The following is a 26,522-nucleotide window of genomic DNA, read 5'->3' as shown; positions in this document are numbered from 1 at the left end:
TGTTGACAGTATGCACAAAGAAAATGAAACTGGCGACGAGGACGATGAGGGCAGTAAAAATCGAGGACAGGAAAAGCAAGTAAGCTTGAGTGATGTACTTGATGCATTCGATGTCATCTAAACTTTTCTCAGCAAGCATGCTGACAACGAAGCAATGGGCAGCTCATCAAGCTGAGAGGCGTGCGTGGTGAGGCTCCTGCAGAGTAACGTGAAGCAGATAAAAATAACTTACTATATTCATTAAATTTTGTTCTTCAAACGCAGTGAACGTGCTTATTTTTTATTTTTGTGATAAAAAAAACTCCTGTGAGTACAAAAAGAAATGTCTTTCCCTGGCGGTTTTGCTAACGAGGGGTTCGACTGTACTGACCCAAGAAGAGATGTTCTACTTACAGTATATTAAATGACCACAACTGTGGCATTCTTCAAAAAGTGCATCAACGTCAGCTAATATTCTCTGACACTGCATGAACTGGATGCACTGTGGGAGCGTCCGAGAACAGAAAGTTCTCCAAATCTTTGTCCAGCAGACCCAGGGCTTCGAGCGCCTGCCTAACGTGGCTCATCAAGTCCTTCCTGACCTGTGCTGCGGTCAACATGGGAGCCGGCGCCTTCAGTATTTCCCGGTAGCAAAACAAGGCCGCCACCATGTCGAGCCACCATGTCAAGCCCGTCACGCCTCGTTGTGCCGGGGGCAGTTTCAACATTTCCAGCCTCTTCAGCAAGATCGCTTCCAGCATCCCACAGAAGTCGGTCACGTTCATGCCGAAGTGCGCCTTCAGCATCGCCTGCAAGATTTCAGCACAGACGTAAGGGACCATAAGGCGGTACAAATTAAACCAAAGCCCCTCGCCATAGCGTACCTCATAACCTTGGTGTACCTTTGGCGTGTGAAAGCTCCCAAATTTTGCGATTTTTATCCGCTAGCTCAATATTTTGTGAATTCAACCAAAACTGGAGTTGCAGAACATTTCCCACGTCCTAGATGCTGTGAGCTAGAGGGCACGAAAAAACTAAGATCGACCCAGAAGGCTCCTTTCATTTTCGTCCAGCACATCTACATCCAAAGCGCTCCGTTGTCTGCTTTCTCAAAGGCAAGAGCAGGCTCCGAGAAAATGCACACCTCCCACAAAATCTGTCAGCCCGTCTGTAACGGACGACACAATGCACTCCATACATATTCATGGACCACATAGGGTAGTTAATAAAAGGCCCTTTAATAGAACTATCTAGACCCTAGAACCTACAAGGCAAACATACGTATAAGTGCATGTGCAGAGATGAGCCCCTTGAAAGAATGCATACGCACTACATCACAGTTCCCACCTATGAGTTTCAGCCTCACTTTTATGTGCTAGATCATGTAGACCCAGAAAAAGCCCACGAAGAGCCTCTGAATGGCACCAGGAGATGGCTCACGTCAAAGGCAATGAAACAGACAAGATAAAACACAAAATGTAACAATGTTGCAAGACAACTGACAATACCACTACAGTCAAATCTCGTTACTACGAACCCCACATTGACGAATCTCTCACAATTACGAACAGTTTCAAAATCCCTGCCAGATTGCCTATATTATCAATGTAAAAATATTTCAGAACTACAACTTTCAGTGCTATAGCGAATATTTCAGAAAAACGCACGTAATTTATTTTCTCTTTTACAGACGAGGAACATCAGTGTTACGAATTCGAGTAAAGTAACAGTGCCAAAACTTGCGTGAAACAGAAACCGCCGTTTCTGTGCGTGTTCCCCCAAGTGGAGTAGCTATCACCATCACCATGTTGAGTGGCAATCGCTAGCGCCACCGCAAAGCTGCAGTTTACTGTGCAGCAGCCTAGCCAGCTTAGCCGCCTTTGAGCCCTTTCTCACTGGTTGCTTTGGGTGTCAGTCGGTGGCCAGTTGGTGGTTCGGCTGTCTTTCACACTATTCACATGTGCTGGCAGGTATTTCTTTGCTGCGAGTGATCTTGCTGGGAAGTTTGTGCGAGATCCAACAACGAATGCAGCTCGCGACACAGCCAAGAAGACGCGAAGGCAGTCATCGTCCCTATGCGATCGAAGACTTCTGTGGGTCACTGAACACAGATGAGATAGTGTCGAAAATTGATGTTTTACAGCCCATGCACGAAGTCCACACTTTTATCGCCCGTTGCGATGATGTACCCGATGAGGTATTGCGCAGAGTGGGATCCGTCGTGCGAAGAACTGCTTTACTTGCAAGAAGAAAATAGCTCATTTCATGAAATAAAGCTGCTTTGAAGTGAGTGCAACATTTCAATCTGAGAGTTTGCTTGTCTGCACATGCGTATACTGCCAAGGTACGCCATTTTTACTCTTAGGTATGAGCAGTGGCTTATGACCGCATGTTTTTTATTACAGCAATATTTCAAAATAATGAACAGTTTTGGGCGGTCCCACATGATTTGTTATATTGAGATTTGGCTGTAGTGCAATATTTAAGTCCTACAGAAGCTGCAAAACCAAGAGAGATAGAGCGAGACAGACAGCAGCAAATACATGCCCCCAAGTAAATCTATCTGCCTGTCTGTCTGTGTGAGTGAGTGAGTGAGTGAGTGAGTGAGTGAGTGAGTGCGTGCGTACGACGTATGTACGTGCACATGCGCGCGCGCGCGCACGCACGCACGCGCGCATGTGCACGTACATACGCCGTACGCACGCACGCACGCACGCGCGCGCACGCACACACACACACACACACACACACACACACACACACACAGGGACACTTAGAAGGCCTCAATGAGGACTCGCCCTTCTGCCATGCAGGGATTAGTTCATCGTTAGATAGCAATGAAAGATTTAAATAATAGCCGTGAGTACCTGGCAATGCTCTTCAAAGCCATCAGTGTCTTCAAATGCAGCAATCTCCTCTCGCACATCGAGCAGGGCAAATACCATGTTTACCATCACCATCGTAACGTTGCAAGCATTGAGGAAGTTGTGGTTGATTGAAATTGTGTCATCCTGAAGAGAAATTCAGACATGGTTTAGCATACACCCAACAGTGCACAGGCAGATATACGCATGTTTGTATATTTTCCGAAGGAAGCAAACATGTTGGTTTCAAGGTGCAGATGTTTACACCATTACAATGAAGTTGGCTGCGCTAAATCACACCAGTGTTAGGGTACTTGCAGACAGGGAGATAAATGGCAGTAACTATAGTAATGGGGTGGGCTGTTCCAACAATGAGCAAATGAAAAACTTGCCATGGAAGCCCCAACCTTCGAGCCTGACTCACTGACGACAAAGCATCATTTAACAACTGAACGACCATACAATGCCAATGCTGAAACCCTATCTCTATACAAAGCTGGGCCCATACCACACAAAAAGAGAAAATTAGCAATGAAAGACAAAATTACAATCCTCCCACCACGCTGCATGTTCCACAATGTCAAAAGTGATCTAATAGAGGAAGGTACCAAAAACAGATAGTATGTTGATTTCATGTACTACCACCCAAATGCCGCAACGTAACATGAACCCGAATAGAGGCCGCTGCCATTTAGATACACTACCAGTATCTAGTACAACCACCGTCACGTATTCTCCTGCTCCGGACAACACAGCTCTTGCCCAGAAGTTTGGGCTTGAACTGGATGATTAAAGCCCGATTCAACAATTCGCACTGCTGAGAGCACGAGCGGCTCAAGATTTAGTACATGAGAGTGGACCAAAAGACATCAAGCCCCCAAAGGGCAGACGCCAAGATGTTGGAAACGCATGTGCAGGTACTGCACCCTCGTCAGCCGAGTAACGATGAATGAACACACACTGGTTGGTTTTTACATGCATGCAGCCCCTTCAAACTTGACAGCAGCGTATCTAGTCACTTGTGTTGATTCAGAGCAGCAACATAACCTGTTCCACTTTATAGCCTACATTGCCTTTCAAAAATTGTTACACCCAGTCCAACATGCCAGCAGAATGATGGTTAAACATATCTGAAAAGGCGGTGGAGCAGTGGGAATGCATTCCTGAAAGACGTCTGTCAATTATCATCGCCCCTTATAGGTGGCATAGCAATGCCTTTAGGCCCCTACCTCCATACTCCCTTCCCTTATGATCATTTCGTGAAATACTGGGTACGACTGACAAACAGGTTCATACAAGTGCTGCCTACACTAGTTGGCTGGTGCCCTGTCAAACATGCCGAGCGCGCAAGCGCACTTCTTCGGACAGGAAATAAAACAGCTTTTGGGCACCAAACAGGTTGCTGCTAGGCACAGACTGTTATTCATGCAAAAGAATACCAAGCAAGGTGGCAGGTGCGCTGAGACATAATTTGTTTGCCCCAAGGACCCGCGGGCCTGAAAATCATCTGCACGACGGCAGGATTTCGCACTGCCAGCCGGCGGTAGCTCCGTTTGCCGTGCAGCTGCGTACGTGTTTGTTTCAAATTTCTACTGTTTACCTCACAATCTACAGCCATACAAAAAATATGGACTAAATTTCAAGCCCAAATAGCTGGTTTTGTTGCTTAATTTGCATTTCGTTTTATAGGCCTCACACAAGCGTCTGTAATGCATCATAACACTACTGTGGGAAGCAGCTGGTCAGGTGCTTTCCTGTTATCTTTTTTCCTCATTATTATAGTTTATTTGAGTGAAGCTGGCATATGAGTTGTTAAGGGGCATGAATGCTAATCTGAGGCAACCTTTCGAATGAACCAAGCTTGTATTTTGCCTACATGGCACCTTAACTGTTTGGTGCGATAAATACAATCCTGGCAGCCACAGCTCTACGAGTGAGTACTCCTTGTGTGCCAAATAAACGCATTGACCATGGCACACTGCTAGTGAGCCACACATCAGAAATTAACGAAGAAAGAGATGAGCTCAGTGCCCATCACAAGGCATAACAAGCCATGTTCCACGTCAGGCTGGTTAGGAATAGAGAACAGAGCACTTTCAAGCTTTCGCATTGTAGAAAAAGAGATAGCAGGGATTGGGCCTGCATCTTCCCAGGAAGGGGGGGGGGGGGGGGGGGCAATGTAGAAAAAGAGTTAGACGAATAAAAATGTAAAAGTAGCAGCAGCCGTTTGTAATGGCTGCCTCCCGTGTTGTTTCTCTTCACCCAACCCCTCTTTACACCCATCATGGCCAGCAATTGTGGCATTGGATATCTCTCTCTCTCTCTCTCTCTCTCTCTCTCTCTCTCTCTCTCTCTCTCTCTCTCTCTCTCTCTCTCTCTCTCTCTCTCTCTCTCTCTCTCTCTCTCTCTCATAATTCACTATGAAACTCTGCTGTCAACGACAAAAGTTGCTACCATGGTTGGCTAGCTCAATGAAGTGAGTTTCTGATGAAGAAGGCTGCCTTGCGAGCAATGCAGGTCACCAGGTGCCAAGGAACATGTTCAGAACAATAAGATAGCCGCCAAACCATGGCACTGATATCAGTATTGGTGGAGCAGTATCTTTGATGGGTAGTATCTCTATTGCAACTGTACCTGCTTCATTCAAGCTTAAATCTACTGCATGTAGCTGAGTGGTTGCATCTGGGGCCGGTGGAAATTACTTGTAATGCTAACCGCCTCTCCAGAACACCAAAAGCATGCCAAAAGAACACATTTAACACCCACCCACTCCCTCCTTCCCCTCCCAAATTCTTTCGGTCCCCTGTAGATGTAGTCTTTGTCAAAAATTTTTAGGACAAGCCAGAAATGTGCAGCCTGCTAAAAATTCAATGTGCAAGCTTATGTCCCGAGCGAGACCGAAACGTTTTACGCTGGAAAGCTAGAGAAAACAGCTTCCTTTCTTACTGCCACAAAATATTTTCAGCACATTTGAAGATAAGCCTTATTCTTTGAATTTTTTGTGGTCAAGAAGGCTTAGGACTGGCCTACAAAATTTTGACGAAGGGTGTAAATGTTTGATAGTATCAAAGTTTGTGCGTGCTCCATTTGATGCCACTGGTGCTTACCAACAGTGCCAGCAACACAATGCAGAAGCGATCAAGACGAAAATTTTGACAACGCATCTTTTTCTTTGTTCCTCAAAGCACATAAGAAAAGAATGCCTTACCAGGTTATGCACTTGATGGTACCAGTTTGTTGGCACAAAAATTATTTCTCCGGGGTTCTGGACCACTCTAAAGTACGGCGGATTGGGTTCAGGCTCTGGGAAGTCTGGTGCTATGGCCGCATCTTTGAAGCTCTGCTCCAGCAGTGCGTCGATATCGTACGGCAGCTGGTTCCTTTTGCCCTTGTTGACCTGGCCCTGCCGTGGCGGGAACAGGTACCACAGTTTCCTTCCGCATATGTTGGCAGACCAGCTGAATGACTTGAACACATCTGCGTGCAGCGGTGTCCTGGAGTGGAAAGTCAAACTTGGTCACAAGTGAGACACTGCCAGAAATTCCAGTGCCAGAGTTTCCACGCCAAAGCTGCACTTGGGCCATGAGGTGCCACAGTGGAGGACTATTGATTAAAGGGGGGACACTGCTCTTAAAACAGCTCCTTTTAATTTTTAAAGGAGCCATGAAGAGAAAACACAAGTTTGGTTCATTCAAAAGATTGTCTCGTTAGAATCATACTGACACCACTTTTAACGTAAACTTCGCTCAAATAAGCTACATAATTAGGAAAAATGGGAATGGTCATGCGACCCACCAGCTCATTTCCCGCAACAGAACCTATGATGTCACATGAGCTAAGCTCTGCGATTGGCGGAGGCTGGCAGAAGCAGACGCAAATTAGGTAGAGCTTAAAAACTAGACGAACGAGCCATTTGCGCTTAAATTTAGGGCACATTATTTACAAAGCAATAAGAATGATGGGACAAACAGTGGAAGTTACGAAAGCACATGTAAACATAGAAGTACTGATGCGTTCTGCTGTTCGTACTGCGCACAGCATGCTTGGTTTAGCTGCACAGCACTACGGGGCTTGGGGTTGTCTCGGACGACACTGGCCGATTGACGCAAGCAACGGTGTCTTACGTGACCCCATTTGTCGAGCGAGCACTGTTTCAGGGAACGAATATTTTCTCCCAGAACAAAAACAAGCCAGGTTTAAATGCGGGCAAAAACAAACCAAACGCTTGCCACGGTATGGTGGCGCCATCTAGGTTACGGAACGTAAAGAAACGCGGGAACAAACCAACACCGCTGTACAGGGTGGAGACAACCTTTGAACGGTCCCGTGCCGCCGCAATTGGGCCAACGGGCTCAACGCGTTATTCTTTTCGTTTCCCACGAGACCTAGCAACGCGAAACAGACAATATGATTCAAACTTCTTTAGTAAACCACGTTGCAGCGATAATTTTAGCGCGGTTTTGACACAATGACTTGCTTCGGCAGCGAGCGAGCAACCGAAAATGGCGGCGCCAGCGTATACGTGTCTCTACCCTGTACGGCGGATGCGTGAATGAAGGTACTCTAGGCTGCAGAGCGGTTGGTTCCTGTGATGTCATTTGGGACCACGAAAACGCACGATTGAGCGGGAAAATCAAAATTTTAACCTAAATTGTTTAATTTCGCAGTGAATAAAGCACCGTTTGTATCCGGACAAGCGCTGGGGGCACTATAAAACACGAAATCTTTCGAATAAAACCAACTTGCATTTTCTCTTCATGGCTCCTTCAAGTACCTAAACACTGTGAAACTTGCCAGTCTTGCTGCTGTTTTTCCACTGATTTCAAATATGCCACTATTTTTTGAGTCAGTCAATTAGTTCCTAAGATAATTAGAGATAATTAGTCATTTTTGGAGGAACAATACACAACACAGTATTAGACATAAAACTGTAATGTTTATGTTTTCCAGTACCATGAAAATCAGTTGTGAAATCAGTTCCTAGCGGCGCATCAGAAAACCGATTCTCTTATTGCATTTACAAGGATTCATAGCATTGGAAAATATAAAAATTACAGTTTTATGGCTAACACTGTTTTGTCCATTGTTCCTCCAAAGATGACAAATTATCTCGAAATATCTTGGGAACTAATTGACCAAGTGAAAAACTAATGGCATATTTGAAATCAGTGGGAAAAAAGCACCGAGACTGGCAAGTTTCACAGAGTTTACTTGAAAATTAAAAGAAATTGTTTTAAGAGCCATGTCCCCCCTTAATGTAGATCACCTGGGGATCATCAACGTTTAATTTTTTTTGCCTGCAGCAGAAAAACGGCCACTGCAGTCGTGATTGAACCCGCAGCTTAGCAGCCCAATGCAGTAGCCAATCAGCGACCGTGGCGGGTGAGACTTTGTCATTGTTATCGACGACAGGGCCATTTTAATCGTCAACCCCGGACTTACTGAAATACAATTTCCCATTTGATTAACAGATGATTCAAGCTACAGTGTGCACAACTCAAGCTTGTTCCCCTATCAACCGCGCAAGCTCATGTTCAAAAGAACAGATGGTGGGCGAGCTGGTATTTCGCGCTACGACTTATTAAGTCTGCTGGTAACTCACTCACTGTTAAGTACTAGGCTGCACTTAGAATCATTTTACCAGTGAATAACGGACAGAGACCTAGAAAGAAGTAGACCTAGCTTCTTTCTACCTCTACCTAGCTTTCTTTACATTGTGTCTCGAAATAACATACCGCATTTGCATGACTTTAACGTGCACCGTTTTTCGCTAAAAATAGCCTTCAAATTTGAATGCGCATTATAATCGGGCTCAAAACCGACATAAGCTTCAAACCAGCCAGCAGCATGGTCATGGACACAAACTCCTCTTTCTCATAACTACACCCAATCAAAACAATCTGTCAACATGACGTGAGTAAATTTTGGTGCACCCATTCTACAATGGGCATACCTTAAGTTATGGCACATTTTTCCGCATCTGCAGCAATTAGCATGTCACGTCTACAATTGTGAAGGTCAAGGCACTTAAAATTACACACACTTTCAATATTTCCCTGCCCAGATAAGCAAGTTTATGAGTCACAAGTGATTTCTGCTGCCACAGTTGCATGCGTCAGATTAAATGTCTTCTGCCAGGTACGTCGTGTCACGTCTCTTACATCTGTATGGTAGAATCGGCGTCAAATTATTTTTTAGAATTTTCCTGCATACACTTACCTGTGTGTTACAATCGGGGGTGCATTAGAATCATGCAAATGCGATAAGCCTCATTTTAAAGTGTATAAGAAAGCCCCAAACTTCCACCACTTACACAAGCACTGATTATAACTGCTACCAAAACAATGACGAATTGGCCATGCAAATATCATGAAATTCATGTAAAAGACCTTTGGAAGGTGTAGCATTCATATGAACCAGCCATGAACTTGGATGCTACACAATGGTTAGCATAAAGGCTATACAGTAAAAGCTTGTTAATTCTAACCAGAAGGGGACGCCATTTCACTTCAAATTAATGAAAGTTCGAACAATTAGAAGTTACCAATAACAACAGTACAGTGCAATTGGGAAGCAGTAGGGCACGTCAACACTTTGATAGTTTGCTTAACAAAGCCCGTGATTGCGGCCTGAATTTTGTCCCCAAAGGAGACAGCACTTTTTGCTCTAACAAACAAATGCAGCGGAAAGCTTCATCTTCACCTTCCTGGAAACTGAAAAAGTGGTGGGCGGAATTATATCGGTTCGTGACTTCTAAGCGGGCGGCCGCACTATGCTATCCTCATCGAAGGCACCGACTAGGTCTGCGCTTCTTAAGCAAGATACGACGCCCTCATCTGTAACTGCCCCACCCGCACCACTGTCCTGGGACCCGTAATCAGTCTTGAAAATATGTTGAAGAATCACATATTGCCCTTTTGAGGCCCCACAAACGTTGGCATCGAACCAACTGCACATGCGTAGCTCGCACGCTTACTCGAAAAGCAGTACTGCCGCCCCAACTATGGACGAGTAGCACCATCCAGCGGCAGTCAATAAAGATGGTGCGCATACCTGACGTTTTAACCACTTCTTGTGCAAATTGCATGGAACAGCCAGTGGCAGCAGCACCTGTCTTCACGTTATCCCCATCTTCTACCTTATTTTTAAAAAAGCTACGCGTAAAAGGTGTTCTTTTTTTTAAAGCTGCGCGTAAAGGTGTTATATTTGTGTTCTTGGTGAGCTAATCTACTGATCTAGAGCAACTGGAATCTTAATTTCAGTGCCCCTTTAACTGGCTTCTTTATACATGTAGACTTTGCTGGACCACATTGTGCAATTCGAATTACCCAGAAATTCGAATTATTGAAGTTTGAATTACCGAGCCTTCACTGAATGAAGGTTAGCATGAAGGTATCTGAGTTACATGAACTTACAAGCAACACATGAAACAATAGTTCATTTAACCCTTGCGCACAGCGGCATACACAGGATTTCATTTCAGGGAGCCCAGACACCACCCCTCCTACCCCCCCTTCCCACATGGAAAGACTGCACACCAGATATGAGAAAAGAAGACACACACAAAAAAACTTAATCAAGGCATTCATTCAAAATTAAAATACTTTGGGATGTCACAGGCACACTCTGCATGATCATTTGAATGCTTTGCTCACTTTTGTTTTTCTTCAGGGAGACTGCAAAATGGCTAGTGGGGACAGCAGACATTGAAGACAAGCTTTTTAGTCATACGTATGGGGTCACCGACACCACAGAACTCTGGCTCTTTGAAGAGGACAATACAAAGTTAACCCCAATCCACACTGTGAATGTAGTCGGACAGTGAAGCCACCTGAGTGTGCAGCACAGAAAACAATTGGTTTCCAATTCGCAACTTGAAGGAACTAACATGCACCGACACACGTGAGGCTGTCCGTTTCATGGCGGCTTTGTGAAGCTGCTGGAATTGCTAAGGAGCACTGGTTTCATAGTACTTGCTACAAAGCTGCGACTGAGCTGTTTTCTGTAACCATGCTGCTCCCTTAGACGTTCATGTATTGGCAGAAGACGAGAATTCCAAATTATTTACTGCTCCATGGTAAATTAGTTATGAAAAGTAAACTATCTTGGCGCAAGGAGGGTCGTCAATGTTGCGGCCAATTACAGAATCAATTCTTTTTTTAAGATACCTACACTAGAATGAGAGAATTTGCGAGATAGTTTTACCGCGAAACGTTCTGCGCAAAATAACGCCAATCTTGTTAGAAACTTACCATGATCCTTTGGGTCCCATATACACAAAGCGAAAGTCATCTTTCACATCTGTCCTCATGTCCCAGAACTCATTCAGCCAATCAGAGGTGAAATATTTCGGAGTCGTGTAAGCACCGTAAGTAGGAAAGTCCCTGTAAAGTAGTCATTGTAATACAGCGAAGGAAACACATTATCAACTGTTAAAAAATCGGAAGGGTCGTACCAGAGATGCCCTTACCTGGTAAAATGCCAGTCCTTGAGGTAGAGGCATGGGTTTGTGGAGTAATCGTGCTTCGAGTCAATCAGCCTCTGCCAATAGTCCACATAGTCGGAGAACGGAACTTCAGAACAGGACGGGGAATCGTATTGCTTCACGCTGCAGTCGGAGACAGACACGGAACTCGAACCTAAAACGAGACACTTATAATGATTTCTTGACCGAAGTCCCCAAGTTTTCTGACCCCACCAACTCACCGAATGCCGACTTTAAAAACGCCAACCTGGGCTGACCATTGCTGTCAACCCATTCGTGACGACTTCTCCAGTCACTTGTGGAGTCCGCAGATATGACGCACGGTGTGTTTGTCTGTGCATATCGCCGAAAAAATTCGGGGTAAGAAATATTTGCGTCAACGTAAGCTATTTTGTAAGCGTCTTCTTTGGCGCCGTCAAGTGCACCTAAACCGCTACCGTGCTCCAATGAGAGCTGCTCCATTCGAGCGGAGAGGCAATCAGAGTATGAGCCAGTATCCATCTCTGGAGTTAAGCTCGCGCGCGGCTTTCTGTCGTTGCGAAAGGTTAGTTTTTACATTCACACTTATTTATCACACGCGTACCCTTTACTCTACCATTTATCGGAACCAAGAATTCACAACGAGCGCTTCCCGAATCTCGAAATATCCACGACCGGAACCAAAACATCACGACTTAGCACTACGAACTGCTCCGTCGCTTCGTAACTGGTTCAATTTCATTTGTGCTAACTAGTGAATTAATTTAAAAATTAAATATTCAAAGAAATTTTATGGGAAAGTAATAATTTCGTGAATTTTTTTATGTGTCGTGCTGATGTCCGCAAGGGTACCTCCAGGCACGGGGCGAATCGAACCTAGGGATTTCACATGAATCGAACGATAGCACGCAATTGTTAGTTATTACAACAAACGCAGTCAGCTCTTTTGGTAATTATTGAAGCAAAGTAATTATGATAAAACCGCTGTTAAATCTTGGCCTCGATAACCGTAATATTGGGGAGAGGTAGCGGTAAGGAAGCGATTCCCTCTTTCCCAAGTGACCCCAGGAACGACGGCAGCCAATGGGCAGTCTCGCTGTTGAGGTGCAACTCCCGAATGCAGATGGCAGCAACGCGCTAACCAGGGCCTCGCAAGGCCATTTTCTGTTGCAACACTTGCTTCCAGCCGTTGCTCATTTATGTAAAGTTTTCCAACTTATTTTCTTACGCTACAGGTGTGATATGTAATAATCAAGCTCGTAAAGGACGTTATGAACGGCAGTCTAAAGCATGGTCAGAAGATATTGAAAGAGATTGACAGTTCGACGATCGCGACGAAGGAAGGTCAGCTCGCTTGCCTTTTGCCGGTTGGCCCTATTCTCTGCGAGTCCAATTAACGATCGTTTTCACGCGGGTCTTGTTTGTTTCAGACATTCATTTGTACGCCCAGCATTTAGGAATCGTGCTTCCCGATGAGCAAGATCTGCTTTGGATTGCTCAGGCCGGTCTTGAAGTGTCGCTGCCGCCACCGTGGTGTCCCGTGTAAGCGTTCCTTTCCTAAGTCGTTCTCCTTTTATTTACCACCAACCACACACACAAAAAGTGTTTTTGAAGGTGAACTTACACACCTTTCGGGCTGTTTTACCTCGGAAAAATTCGTTGCAGCTGTAACTGGTTGGTAGCTCTCTAAAGTGGCATTCCAATGTACATAAAAAAAATCACGCATATTTACTAAATTACAGTTTTTAAGTGCCCGATTTATTTAACATTTGAAAATTTTTCTTGCTAAAATATATCTTCCTGAAAATATTTATCTTGTACGGGTACACAGTGCATTGCTTGTGAGCAGCATTAGCTCTACTAGCGAGTGTTTATTTCAATAGTATTTGCAAATTTTTGACCTTTGCATGCTTCTGCCTGCAGGGAGGATTCTCAGGGAAGGATTTACTATTACAATTCGGTTACGAAAGAGACCAAATGGGAGCATCCCTTGGATTCTTACTACAAAACTATGGTCAAGAAGGAGAGACTCAAGGCAAGCGCACGTGCCGCTACTGCAGACTCAAATATAGAAGACAGCGGCACATCCCTGGTAAGTACTGCGTAGTGAAAGCAGTATACTGCAGCCTATCACCAATGTTGCAGTGTGTAGCAATAGAAAATTGATCGTTCAGCTAGATAGCTGGGGCTCCACATCATTTGCCCTAAGCATTGTTTATTTAATTTATACAATACTACAGGTCATGGGTGGACCCAGAAAGGGGGGTTTTTTGATAGATCAATGTAGTGAACCCGTTGAATTGCATTTTTACTTTTGTTTTTCTTTTTCAGATGTCATCGCTCGATGATGTCCCTCCCCTTTCCTCTTTTGCCAAAGTTTCTGTGCGTATATCCAAATTTCCCGAATTTAACTCCCTCAAGCCAGCTGTGTATTGTACTCATATCTTTTTTTCCTGTTACAGGTTGTTGTTGATCAAACCATTGTTCCCTTCACACGTCTCCAGAAAGCCAAAAAAGGGTTTCTCTCCAAGTCATGCCCAACTAACCTCCACATGCTGTCAATAAAGTCTGGCCCTTTAGTCAAGGTGGGCAGCAACCTTCTTTAATGTATGCCTTCTAATGTATAAAGCATTGAAACGTCACCAGTACCCAGGTGTGGTGTGTTGTCTTTATTTTAACAAGTCCTTAAAAACAAGCATGCCTTTTCTTACTTCAGTTAGTAGCACTCTACCTCTGAGCATATCTCACAGTGTGAGTACGGCTTGGGTCATGCAGTCTGCTATCACTGGTACGAGCCCATGGGCACCAGATATCTGGTAAAGCATAGTTGTGGACTGGGCCAGTATTTCAGTATTGGCTACTGAAAATCAGATGGAGTGTGGTCTGCTGAGCTCCTTCTGCAAGAGCGCTCGTTAAATGATGCACATCTCCATTTCACAGGCCTAGGACAAAGTGCTCACCATCTAGCAATTTTCTGCGCTTGTCTTGGTGTATGGCAGGCACTGACACTAAGCAGCATTTATGGCTTTCGAGTAGGATACAGGCACTCACTTTGTATGTATGCTTGGTGAGCGTGCTGAACGCATGAAATGTACAAGGCTTCCGTTTTCCTTTCCAGCAACACGACACGGATTCAGAGTCTCATACTGCTACATTGCAAAATGAGGATGAACGCCCCGACATGAAGGAGCTGCTGGCCCGGAAGCAAGCGCTGGAATTGGAGCTGGAGCGACTGAAGCGCGAGGTGCAGAAGTACCAGCGTATCAGGGAGCAGCTCAGAGCGTCCACCAAGAAGGACCTAATCCAGTTTGGAGTCACTTCTCTCACGTACAGGAGCAGACACCACAGGCACAACATGGTTACCGATGGGAGGGAGGACCACGACACTCTGGACAAACGCCCACCTGCACTGCCTGGGTAAGCTGTACAGAGCAATCTGGAGCTTTGTTCTTTTACATTGTTTTTTGACAAGTTTAGCTCATCCTCCAGGTGTACCTAAATAGTTCTTTGGCTAGAAATGTGAAGGAGCTAAGTCATGAACAAGTGTGCGGCACCCAAAACGTAGCGGCCTACAAAAGAAAGTGCTGTGTTGAGGAGAGCAGACCAGCCATAATCAACATGACTGAACTGGGCGCTAAGAAATTGTCACAATTTTAATTGCAAACTACCACTCTTTTGGATAAATCTGTTGATGCTGGGAGGAGGTGCAATAGGGCAAGCCACTATTGCTGCCTTTTGGTTAGAAACAGTGGAAAAGCTTTTTTTTTGTTAAGTGACAAGGCACGTGCTCAGGAAAATAAAACCATAAAGCAGAAAAAATAAAAATAAGAGCAGTGCACACAGCAGGAAATAAGAGCAGCTGATTTACGGAATCTCAAGTTGTGCAGTGGGCTGCACAGTGCTGTCTTGGGAACACCTTGATGGTAGCGCACTTACACACGGACACTGAGAAAAGAGACGGCAAACCACAGTGCTGTAATTTGTCTTTTCTTTTCTTAGTGTCCGTGTGTAAGTGCTCTACCATCAAGGTGTTCCAAATACAATACCAACTAGCCCAGTTGTCACTTCTATGATGCTGTCGTTTGTCTTTCTTTGTCCCCACCGCATGGGGCTCTTTACAGAGTTGTTCTGCGACGAAGCATGTGTGCCTTGGTGTGCAGAGATGCGTCGGGAGCCAAGGCCAAGGACGAAGGCGGCAAGCAGCAGGCCAAGCCCTCGACGGCTCCATGTGGCCGCTCCTCACTCGGACACAAGGACCTGCTGCGGCTGAGTCAGCGCATCACCCAGCTGCGCCAGAGGCAGCTCCAGCTCTCCCTTCGCGCCGCCCAGCAGGTCGCCGAGGACGCGCTCGCCGGGTAAGCTGGATCGCCTTGCTGGTGCCAACAACACCAGCTCTTTGAAGCACTCCACCGAATTACAAAATTTGGGGGAAAGAAATACAGTAGACTCTCAATACACAGAACTTCAAGGAACCGAAAAAATTAGTTCCATTTAACAGAAGTTCTGTTTAGTGAGAGAGATGTATAAAAGTGCAAATGTGTATGTGAACACACTCTTAATACCTTTTCATAAAACTCTAAGCACTAGAATGATAGTTCTTCAGAAAACAAGAAAACTACGAGAGGTTTAGGCACAGCATTCACGAAGTTTATTTGGCAACAGTTGGTCACTGTGCCCTCAAAAATGTATGAAAATGCATCGAAGAGCCGCTTTCAAAGTCAAGAATGATGTCCTTTCTTTCCCAACGTAAGCGCATGGTGTGCACGCCTCAGGCCTCGACTTCGCGAGTGCTTACGAGCCACTGAATTTAGAAGGCGGCAATGTGGTAATGAAGCACGAATGGCAAGCACCACGATGGCACGAACGAGGTGAGGCAGCAGAAGCTAAGCCCTGCAACCTCGGTGACTTGAATCGAGTCCGAATGACTAGAGAAGAACTGTGATGTTGCATTTGTCGCGCTAACACGGCTGACTATTAACGAGACGAGACCTACGAGGCCAACAAGGCTGAAAGAAGAAAAAAAATAAACAGCCTGAACCGGAAAACGCTGATGCTATTGGCCATGGGTTTGACAAGAAGTTCCATTTTCTGTTCCGTTTACACGGGGAGGCAGAAATTTTAGTTCCGATTACCGAAAAATTTTTTTACTTTATCTGAATACAAGACCGCCCGCCGCGGTGGCTCAGTGGCTAAGGCGTTGCGCTGCTGAGCACGAGGTCGCGGGTTCGATTCCTGGCTGCGGTGGCCGCTTTTCTGATGGAGGCGAAAAGCAAAAACGCCCATGTGTACGAGATTTCGGCGCACGATAAAGATCCCCAGGTGGTCAAAATTAATCCGGAGCCCTCCACTACGGCGCGCCTCATCGCCTGTGTTGCGTCGGCGCGTTAAACCCTACAATCAATCAATCTGAATACAAGACCAACCAACTTACAGGGTACAGTTCCGTTTAAGCGGCAATTTCGTTTAAACGATTTCCGTTTATCGTGATTCTACGGTAGACTCGTACAGTGCAGACAAGGAGGGAGAAACATGGCACGAGGGGAAACTTTGCTTTCTGGGGCAGCTAGAAAGCATCACAAGGTCAGGCTGGCAGCATCTGTTGTGGAGGACGAAACTGCGTGGACGCCGCAATCTGCATTCCACTGCGCAGTGGCATGGCCGCCGAGTGAATGTGGCTGCTACCTCATCGGACAGGTTCCGCTAATATATACTTCACCATTGTAGCTGTGAAGCTTTGTAGTCTGCATTAGTTTTTATTGTGACACTACCTCTTCGCTCACCAGAGCTTAATTGAGTGCAGGGCAGGAGTTGTTGGAGATATACAGAAGAGGCGTTTATCCTGCAGGGGATTTACATAGGATGATGATGACTGCTCGACTGTTATAGAAGTTCAAATGTGAATTTGAGTTTGTGTTCCGAAGCCACACCTGGGGCTGCGAGACGTGCCGTAGTGGAGGAGCTGCAGATTAATTTATACCAGTTGGGGATCTTCAGCAGTGTGCACCTAAAAGTCAGACATGTGGGTGTTCTTTGTCTTTCCCCCTCAACAGGAAAAACAGCCGCCACAGTTAGGTGTTGAACCTGCAGCCTATTGCTTAAGTTATGCGACGTTGTAGTCCCTGAGTCCTCGCGGCGGGCTTTGTGTAAGCCTGAAAATGAGGTCAGCGGAGCACTCTTTCACATCAGGGAACTAGTGTTCGAGGAAGGGGGGAGGAGGCAAGAGGGCCATGGCCCCTCCCAAAATTTCCGACAACCTACCATGGCTTCGATGTCTGCTTTCACCACGAGCAGACATTTTTCAATGCCTTGAAGAAAAAAAGTGATATATTTCAAAAGGCCATGTGGAGCACACCAGGGGCGTAGCCAGGGTGGCTGTTTTGGAGCGAGAATGCCCCCCCAGAACTCTGTCTACTAGTCTGAAGCCTACTTGAGGCCTACTTGTCCGAAGCCCACGCAAAGATTGTGCGAACTGACAGCCTGGTTCTTGCACTGCTACTAGTGCATTAACTGTGCAAAGCTTTTCGCATCTTCAAAGGCGTTCATTATGGTGAACAGACTTTTCATGACTGTGCCAATAAAATAGAGGCGGTACGGTTTTAGTTGTGCATAAAAAAGAAAATCTGAGACCACACCAGTGCTGATGTGTTGTTCACAGTGTACCCCTTCATTGGTGGTCTTTTGCCGATGCAGCTTCGCCATGCCTCGTACTACCGGCTCGGACTTTACAAGCAAAGACTTGGTTGCGCCGTCCATGAAGGTAAGCTGTCACCGCAGATTTGGCCGCACACCGAGCACTGCCTGCCCCCCTTGCAGCTGGCACCGTCGTCTTCAGAGCTGGTGCCCCACAGGCCAAGGAGAGCACTGACCGATGTACCCCACACGCATTCACATGTGGAAGCACCTCACGGTGGCCCCGTGTCCCAATGTGAGCTCTCTTCTGTGACGTCTTCCAATGCTTTAGTGGGCATGCTGCATGGTGTCAGCATAAATACTAAAAGCTGAATAGTGTGCGCAATTTCAGACGAGGTCAATTTTTTTTGCATTGTAGACTCTAGAGATAACTTAAAAATCACTGTGCTGCCATGTACAATTCGTGCTAATGAACGTTCACGCAGCACAAAGTGGTTGCTCACGATATTAAATAACAGAGCCGTGACCGGCATGGTCACCGTTGGTTACTCAAGGTCACGTCAGATTATTTTAGGGTCGAAGCCCCTTAGCTGGGGCTGTTGGAGTCTCCTGTCATCGTCGTAATCGTCGTCTCATGTAGTCACGGTAATAAACCGCCGGGGCACTCGTTTACGCCTCGCGCTGGAGTGCTTCGTAACGCATACTAAAAATACACCGAGACACTTGTTTACACTTCGTGCTAGAGAGCTTCGTGCTTCAAGGACAAGAGGCTTTTACAGCAAAAGGCTGTATACCTCTGACCCCAAACGGTTTCACTTCCGTGGGCAAAAACACCAAGGCTCCAAGAATACACTTATACACTGCATGCTTCGCGCCTCCCCAGGTTTCACGTTAGTGGAGATGGCCTGGGATTTTTTTTAGACTGTGGCGCCCAACAGCAGATTCCTGTTGATGCAGTAAAAGCTCGGGGGAATGGCGTAGAGAGATTCGCTCTAGGATGGCTTCGCAAACCAAGAGACCCCTGGGCACACACATGCAGACCAGTGGGAGGGAAGCTAGCAGTGGAATTTATTGCAGCCGAGCTACTTATTACCTACAAATGCTGGTGGGTTGAAAACATAGGGTGGCAGTGAGGGAAAAAACAAAATGACGAAAAGCACTTTCGGTAATGGTGTTGTTACTGCATATTGCCGTGAACCATGCATTGGGTTTGTTTATTTACGTTTTTTTTTAAGGTAAAACAAGTTTATTGGAGCGAACTTGTGTGTCCTTAACAACTCAACGAATACACAATCAGCGAAACGGCAGTCAACAAAGGGATGTGTGCAGACTGGTGTTGGCGAATTGAATACGGTGGCGGTGGCTGCTCTGTCTTTCAGTGCAGGCGTTTCTCAAAACGTCGAATACATTGAGAACACTGTTGATCAAAGAAAATTATTGTAGGCTGGTGACGTTAGTTCGAAACACTCTCCCTATCAAAAGAGATAACAAGTGCGGCGTACAAAATAATCAATGAAACACGCTTCACTTGGCACACAGATAACATAGCCCGGTGAGGCTGGGCAGTAAAAACAATTTAACATAAATAAGCAAACCCAATGCATAGTTCGCGGCAATATACTTCAAATGTAAAAAGAAGAAGCAGTACCATTTCATCTCATGCAGACTGGTTTGTTCATGCTCTGTTCATGCTCTGGGTAAGTAGCAGTGTTGCTGTGCAATGTGTAATGTGGCGATACAGTCTGCCGCATCCTTCCGCCGTCGTCCTTCCTCCCAGATTGGGGGCCGCACACGTCTCAGCTGCAAGACGTGCAGCCCACCCAGCAGTGGTCCCGAGCCGAGTGGACGGCCAAACTGTCCCAGCTGCGCTGGAGCCTCAAGGAGTGCGAGCTTCAGCAACTGCTCATCAAGTAGTCCGACGCTGCCAAATGGTCTCCACCCATCTCCTCCTTCTCACTGACGCACACATACCGTATTTACTCTATTCTAAGCACCCCCTTTTTTTCCATGATCACGATTCCGAAAGTGAGGAGGGTGCTTAGATTCGAAAAACTTCAACCCCCCCCCCCCACGCCATTTTTTTTTTTGGTAGCCATATCTCGAAGAGACGGGCGCAAGGAATATTGCTTCATTTTGCAAATATTCAACAGAAAAATAGGTACAGACAGTGAAGCCACTGCTTATGTATGATACCTAGTCACCTTACCTTCACTACCATCCGAGTCCGTTGTGCCGCTTGGACCGCCGCTTTCATTAACCCCCAGCAGGTCATCTTCTGTTCCGTTGAAGTAGTTTGTAATTGAAAACTTCATAAATGACTTGGCCACATTGTCATCTCGACCCCGCTTGCACGCGTATGAAATTTACTTTGCAATGGTTGCTTAGAAAAGGGATGCTTAGATTCGCATGCAAACTTTTTTTTTTTAATCTTTTTCGGAAAGTGGGGAGGGTGCTTAGAATTGAGTAAATATGGTACATGTACATGTATATTAGAAAGAGGGAGAGTGAGAGCTGGAACTTTTTTTAAAGCCACTGGCTACCTTCCTCCACCTTTAGGCAACGGTGTGTGGGATTCGTGAATGTTGCCACTCGGAAAGTTGTGCCAGGATGTTTCACTATTAGGTCAACGCAGTTTGTCGCGATTCCAAGTTGAAAATGTGCTCATTTTTATGTTGTACAAATATTTCGTATACAGGAAACTAAGGAAACAGTGCTCACTTATACTGGGTGTTCGACATCTTCGTAGACAAGTTAGAAGTTTTGTCATTTTAAAGGGGTACTGACACAAATTTTCGGCGTTACTATTATTACACAGTTCGCTTCCTTTACACAACAAAATACCCTGGCTGAACGGCCTGTGACTCTATACATAAAATGTGTTTTACTTTGAACCCATTTACTGTGCCAGCTGAACAGCACGGGGAGTGGCCCGCAGTAAATGCTGACATCAGCGTGACGTCACCTTGCGGCTAGGAAAGAAAAGTGATGTAGCCAAGTGTCACCAACATTTGGAAGAAACTGGCGACATCACTTTACCCTCATGGCTTCGTGGGCGGCAGCAAGGCACTGGACACATTCACTACTTATGTTTGTAGCCAGAGCTGCAGGTGTAACTGCTTGCCAGAGTGGCACTTGTGCCAAAAACGATGTTTTACGTGCGGGAAAGGAGCTGATAATATAGTCTAGAATTGCAAGAGATGTTGCCATACACACTTTTATTGAAAGCGGCCATCAAAAATCCACAGCGATAATAGGTCTAAACGCTTTCAGGCAGCTTGGCTGCTCAGCTTCAGCGGTGGGGCGGTCGACACAACGTCTCCGCCTGCTTCTGCGGTTTTTGATGTCCGCACAGAAGGGTGAGGTAATGGCAAGTCTCTGTTGTGCGCGCCCTCCAGGCTCGAAGCAATGGAGGCGGAAACTGACGATTTTCAGGCCATTCTATGTAAGCAGCTATAGTGCGCTCAAGTGTTTAAAATGCTGTTTCCAGATTGCTAGATCTTTAAGCATAGATAAAGGTATGAAAACATGACACAGAAATTTGGTGTCAGTACTCCTCTAACGGCTTGCTCATTGCCACTCTAATTTGATTGATTGATTGATTGATTGTAGGGTTTAACGTGCCGACACAACGCAGGCGATGAGGCGTGCCCTAGTGAAGGGCTTCGGATTCATTTTGACCACCCGGGGATCATTGACATGCACCGAAATCTCGTACACATGGGTGTTTTTGCTTTTCGCCTATACCAGAAAAGCGGCGGCGACGGCTGGGAATTGAACCAGCGTCCTCGGGCCCAGCAGAACAATGCCTTAGCCACTGAGCCACCGTGGCGGGTGCTACTCAAATTAGACACGAAGCTCGCACTATGGTCCATATGGTTTGACAATAAAATTAACAGCAACACTAAGATGCTGCACCTACTCATGCTGCAATAGATGCTGGCTTTTATTTAATGAAAAATAACAGGCAAGTCAAGGTAGCGACCAATATTATTGTTGACCTACATAGACCATAAAACGCAGTCTTAGTGTGCAACTGTATTTGGGGGGGAAAAAGGCTTTTGCAATAATGTCACAACACCCCTATGTTTGAACCTTTGTTTTGCATCACAGCATGTTGCTCCATTCGAATCATGAATTACTGTTGTTCATTTGCAGGCTGTTCGTTTTAAGCAGCCGCCGATATGTGGGCATTCTAAGCTGTAGGCCCTTTGTTCTTTAGAGTTGGGACTTACGATGTGTAGGCAGAGGCTGGGTGGTGTCAAGTTAGAAGGCTGGACAGGACACGACCGCATGGTTTTTTTACTACGTGTAGACATGGAATGTGCCACAAGGAAAATTTGCGCCGACAGTGGTGGTTGATGTGTATCACACATTCACTATTCTCCCAATTGGCTGCTTAGCAAGGCTCTTACCAATAGTTTTGAATCTGTAGATCCTGCCACTCAAACTAAGAGAACTCTGAAAGCCTTCCGAGGATGTACCCCCAAACCCCTATACTAGCAACCCAAAAATATTACTCCCGCGCTTGCGTGCTTTTTTTTTTTCTTTCCTTACAACTTGACATTACCACCTAAGCCTTTTGAATTGTGTTGTTTCGTGTGCGAAAATAACTTCGAATGTTTTGACAAGGGTTGTAGTTACGATGGTTGAAGCCTAGTGCTACTAGGCGCATTTCTAGCGAGTCTATCGGAAGCTCGGAATATAATACTGGCATACAATTGCGGCGCATTTTGCTGCTTTGCCGCCCATTTCAAACTCTTATGAAGTCTATTTTGTCGCGTTACTAGAAAAATTCTTTTTCCGCAAACTATGTTTTTTTCTTAACATGGAGGGAGGGAAGGAACCACATGAAGAATGTATTTTGTATGGACTACCCATATTGTCAGGAGTTGTATACAGAGTGCCTTCTTGCGATATGTAATGGAGAGATGAAGCCACGCTGCTGGGAGCATTCACAAACTTTTAAGTTGGTAGCTGGACTTTAGTGCAGCTAATTCGGTTCTAAAACCATAAATCGCAGACACCATAGAAGTCCCGAGCTTACGGCATATGCCTATTTGCTTCCTACCGTGCATTGCTGCTGAGAATAGCTGTACTGCGCTGTGAATGTGACAGAGTTCTCATACAGTATTCACCTTAAGGCAGCAATAGCCTTTGTGTTAAAAGAGTGCTACAATGTAATAAGCATTTAATATAGCCTGGTATAAATTGCATAACTGTGTGCAAAGTGTACGCACTCTTCATTGTTTGTGTGGCTGATTTGTGGCATTATTTGCGTCCATTTTTATCCTAGCAGACATGTTGCCCAGATGTAGAGCTGTAGAACGACTTTCAAAAGGATCATGTGCATGTGTTGATGTAACTATCGGAACCAAGTGTACAGTTCACTTAGTGTGGTGACAATTCACATCCTGTTACAAGTGCTGATATCGGGTGCAATGGTTCCTTCCGGCAGTGCTGCACATTTAGAGCTGGCCCTTTGTTTCGCAGCAGTGAAAGCTCTGCCAAGCAGTTTTTGGATATGGTTTGTGCAAAATACCAGGGTGGCTTGCAAAAACAAACAAAAAAAAGTGTAAAGGGGGAGTGGGGGTAGGCTGCAGAACACCTGTTGTGCGATGCATGTGGTGGTAGAGTCTTGCGGCAGTGAGCTGAAGTTCAAGTTAGTCGAGTGAGCTGAAGTTCAAGTTAGTGCGAAATCCTGCACATTTCGTGCATTTAGTTTCCATCAGAAATATGTCGCTATGGCTAGCAATTCACATTTGACTTGGAACTAAGTATATTACTGCTCCTATGTTTACACATGCTGTCAAAGAAAAGAGCTACTTGAAAGTGCCTGGAAGCTTAACGAAGGTGCAAAGTGGGTGTGTGTGGTCATGAAATTGCTATGGACTTTGTGCCAGTTTGATGGCGGTTTTAATTGTTCTTCCAATGGGCCAAGAAGAAAGGGAAACGCAATACCTGTCATGCATTCGAGTCCCTCTTCTCCAGTCATCACATTGCTAAGACGTGTGCACCCTTAGCATGTCGCCGATTAGAAAATTATATTTGAAGAATATTCTGGTTGCTGTCAGAGTTCCATAAAAAAAGGCTCAAACATTAATCGTTATAAACAGAATGGAATAGAACACCATGCACCAGAAAGTGTGGAAATCTACTGTTGCAGCAATATCTTGGTTGTGCCAACATGAATTATCAGGAAAATAATGAAGTTTCATACCACTTTTTGTTTTAAGCATGTAGCATTTTAAGTTTCCGATGGAAACTGCGTAGCATGAAGTTGAGAAAAGTGTTCTGTAATGAGCACAATGTCTTGTTTGTGTGAGCTACCCGCTCAAACTTTTTTGAGTGTACCACATAACAAGAAACCTGTATCTGAATCGACAAATCCGTTACTGATGTTTCAAGTCTGGTGCTAGTCAATTCTAATGCATTTGTGACCATAATAAAAAGTTGTTCTAAGCAGTTGCCATGAATGGGAAATTTATTATCCTTCAAAAACGGGGCACCGCGCATTCACATCATCACTACACGTGACACTGTGACGTGCGCGTTCAGAGGTAGAAAAGATGCAAAAATTGCAGAACAGTGCAAAAAAGAAGCAAACAAGTTATAGTAAAGAAGACAGCTGAACAAAAGGGGCTGCAGCTCAAGCTCGCTTAGGACACTCAGGCCTTCTGCTCCTTCTTAATCTTCTTGTCGGCGAGCTTGAGGCTGACCCAGGTGTTGAGCTGTGATGCACGAAGCTTTGCCCAGATGACGTGGTCACTCATGGCCAAGATCTGTGCTGCAGCCAGGGCTGCTGCCTCCGGGAAAATGACTGTTGTGCACCCCAAACCTTTGTAGAAGAAAAGAACGAAAACATTCTTTGAAGTGACTGAAGCGCTAGGTTAGGCGAATTGGTTACTGACTAAGGAATTCTTCGTACTAGCGAATATTAAGACAGGGACAAAACTAAAGGGGAGATGAAACACACGCTAGAACTTCAACTCTGTTTATGCCACAGAAACAGGAAAACACCAAGAAGTACATGGTATTTGAAGGGGTTATCATAAAAACGCAACGAAAACAAAACAGTATCGCTCATACCACAGGCCACATTACGGTGCCGGCCCATCACATGGCATAAATTAAACCCACACGTGTAAACAGCGCTCATCCATCGCCCACACGCAACCACCTTCCCCTCTCCAAAAAAATTGGATGCGTAGAGCATGAATTGTGTTTCAGCAGGAGAGCTGTTGTCAAAGGAAATTGCACTAAAGAAAATTTTCTATACAACTGAAAGAGCAAGATAAGTTGCATGCACACATTTTGAGAACGTAAGACATGACCTATTTTATTTCGTATGTTATTTCTGGATCAACCAACCCACGAGTAGATACAGTACAACTCATGCAAGGTCGTCTTTCCATCTTATTGGGCCATTTTGTAGGACAACTCTGCCTTTATCTTTTTTAATGCTTATCAAAGAATAAGTTCGCTATCACAATACAAATTAGCTCTGATGTTTTTACTGACATCAAAGGCAACCTGTGTTTTGTAACATCTGTAATATTATCATGACTTCGTGTAGTGCGCTACACGAAGTCATGGATTACTGCTACCAACTAGCCCACACCCAAACTCTGATAATTACCACGTGGGTTCAGTTCAGCTTATCAAACTCGGGTCATTGTGAAATGTACATGCATGAAAATGCAACACCATTGCTTCAATTTTCCAGAATAAGCTAGAATTTTTGCTGGACACAACAACAACACCGCAGGAATGGCACCACAGTCTTTTCTGAAAACCACTCATTGTGAGGCCATTCACACTGAAGGGCTCTTGGGATGAAAACTAGTCCAATTTAGATTGCAGTGTGAAAAAGATTAGAACAGACGAGAAACCAAAGCTTAAAAAACTGTCTTAATTTCACATTGCTTGTTCATTCTTGCCTTTCAGCGCTGTAGTTCCCTTAACCAAGTTTCTCAACTTTCAGCATTAACTATACTTGTGATTTTCTGCATAGCCTCTTTAAGGATGAAGAATTTCACAAGTTTGGATCATTCAAAAGACTGCCTCGTTAGAATCATGCTGACACCATTATTAAGTTAAACTTCACTCAAATAAACTATATAATTAGGAAAAAAGGGAATGGCCATGCGACCCACTCGCTCATTTCCCACAACAGAACCTATGATGTCATACACACCAGCTCTGACTGGTTGAGGCCAGCAAAAGCAAAAGCAAATTAGGCAGAGCTTATAAGCTTGCCCAACTAGCTATTTGCGCTTAAATTTAGGACACATTCTTTTTATAGCAGTAAGAATGGTGGGGTAAACAGTTAAAGCTACGAAAATACACGTAAACATGTAAGTACCGATAAGCACTGCAGTTGGTACTGGGCGCACTATGCTTGTTTTAGCTGCACAGCAGTCCGCCACTTTGGAGTTGTCTTTCTGGCCGATTGGCGTACCGTATTTACCCGATTCTAACGCGCACCCGATTTTCCTGGCAAAAAAAACGAAAAAACTTGCACCTCCGATTGTAACGCGCACGGGACTTTGTGACCCAGACAAACGAATGCGAGAGAAACGGGCGGT

At 45.2% G+C, this 26,522-nt stretch overlaps 3 protein-coding genes across 4 annotated transcripts in view; 1 reads left to right on the top strand and 2 right to left on the bottom strand.

Moving 5' to 3' along the window:
• Positions 1 to 264: 264 nt before the first annotated feature.
• On the bottom strand, positions 265 to 12,009 carry Jmjd4 (jumonji domain containing 4). Its single transcript, XM_077702985.1, has 6 exons — positions 11,550 to 12,009; positions 11,314 to 11,482; positions 11,096 to 11,227; positions 6,052 to 6,337; positions 2,847 to 2,990; positions 265 to 788 (listed from the first exon to the last, which is right to left on the bottom strand). Exons 1-6 carry the CDS (start codon positions 11,827 to 11,829, stop codon positions 444 to 446), a joined length of 1,356 nt encoding a protein of 451 aa, XP_077559111.1. The 5' UTR covers positions 11,830 to 12,009; the 3' UTR covers positions 265 to 443.
• Positions 12,010 to 12,172: 163 nt separating this feature from the next.
• Cep164 (centrosomal protein 164) lies at positions 12,173 to 24,404 on the top strand. Of its 2 annotated transcripts, none has more exons than XM_077702983.1 (11): positions 12,173 to 12,256; positions 12,543 to 12,651; positions 12,738 to 12,849; positions 13,231 to 13,399; positions 13,639 to 13,689; positions 13,770 to 13,892; positions 14,426 to 14,724; positions 15,468 to 15,662; positions 17,998 to 18,064; positions 18,121 to 18,232; positions 19,715 to 24,404. In XM_077702983.1, exons 2-11 carry the CDS (start codon positions 12,579 to 12,581, stop codon positions 19,849 to 19,851), a joined length of 1,338 nt encoding a protein of 445 aa, XP_077559109.1. In that variant the 5' UTR covers positions 12,173 to 12,256; positions 12,543 to 12,578; the 3' UTR covers positions 19,852 to 24,404. The 2 variants fall into 2 exon arrangements, with proteins under 2 accessions (XP_077559109.1, XP_077559108.1); XM_077702982.1 differs by lacking the exon at positions 12,173 to 12,256 and adding an exon at positions 12,283 to 12,411.
• The window catches only part of Paics (PAICS bifunctional enzyme), a 36,613-nt gene continuing 34,491 nt past the window's right edge, over positions 24,401 to 26,522 (bottom strand). The window contains exon 8 of the mRNA XM_077702984.1: positions 24,401 to 24,772. Coding sequence (XP_077559110.1) covers positions 24,603 to 24,772 — 170 coding nt within the window. The 3' untranslated portion in view covers positions 24,401 to 24,602. The remainder of the gene's footprint in view (positions 24,773 to 26,522) is intronic.

Source organism: Haemaphysalis longicornis, unplaced genomic scaffold, assembly GCF_048455015.1.
Source record: "Haemaphysalis longicornis isolate Haplotype H1 unplaced genomic scaffold, Haemaphysalis longicornis Haplotype H1 scaffold_3, whole genome shotgun sequence".
NCBI classification, from domain to species: domain Eukaryota; kingdom Metazoa; phylum Arthropoda; class Arachnida; order Ixodida; family Ixodidae; genus Haemaphysalis; species Haemaphysalis longicornis.
Note: the sequence above shows the minus strand (reverse complement) of the source record. Positions and strands in the feature narration are given on the sequence as shown.

Coding starts and splice junctions, on each gene's coding strand:
- Jmjd4 (XM_077702985.1), bottom strand. CDS start 11,829: ATGGATACTGGCTCATACTCTGATTGCCTCTCCGCTCGAATGGAGCAG. Junction 11,228..11,313: donor AAGGACTGGCATTTTACCAG/GTAAGGGCATCT, acceptor ACTACTTTACAG/GGACTTTCCTACTTACGGTG. Junction 2,991..6,051: donor ACCATCAAGTGCATAACCTG/GTAAGGCATTCT, acceptor ATTTCTCTTCAG/GATGACACAATTTCAATCAA.
- Cep164 (XM_077702983.1), top strand. CDS start 12,579: ATGAACGGCAGTCTAAAGCATGGTCAGAAGATATTGAAAGAGATTGAC. Junction 13,893..14,425: donor AGTCTGGCCCTTTAGTCAAG/GTGGGCAGCAAC, acceptor TTTCCTTTCCAG/CAACACGACACGGATTCAGA. Junction 15,663..17,997: donor GCCGAGGACGCGCTCGCCGG/GTAAGCTGGATC, acceptor TTGCCGATGCAG/CTTCGCCATGCCTCGTACTA.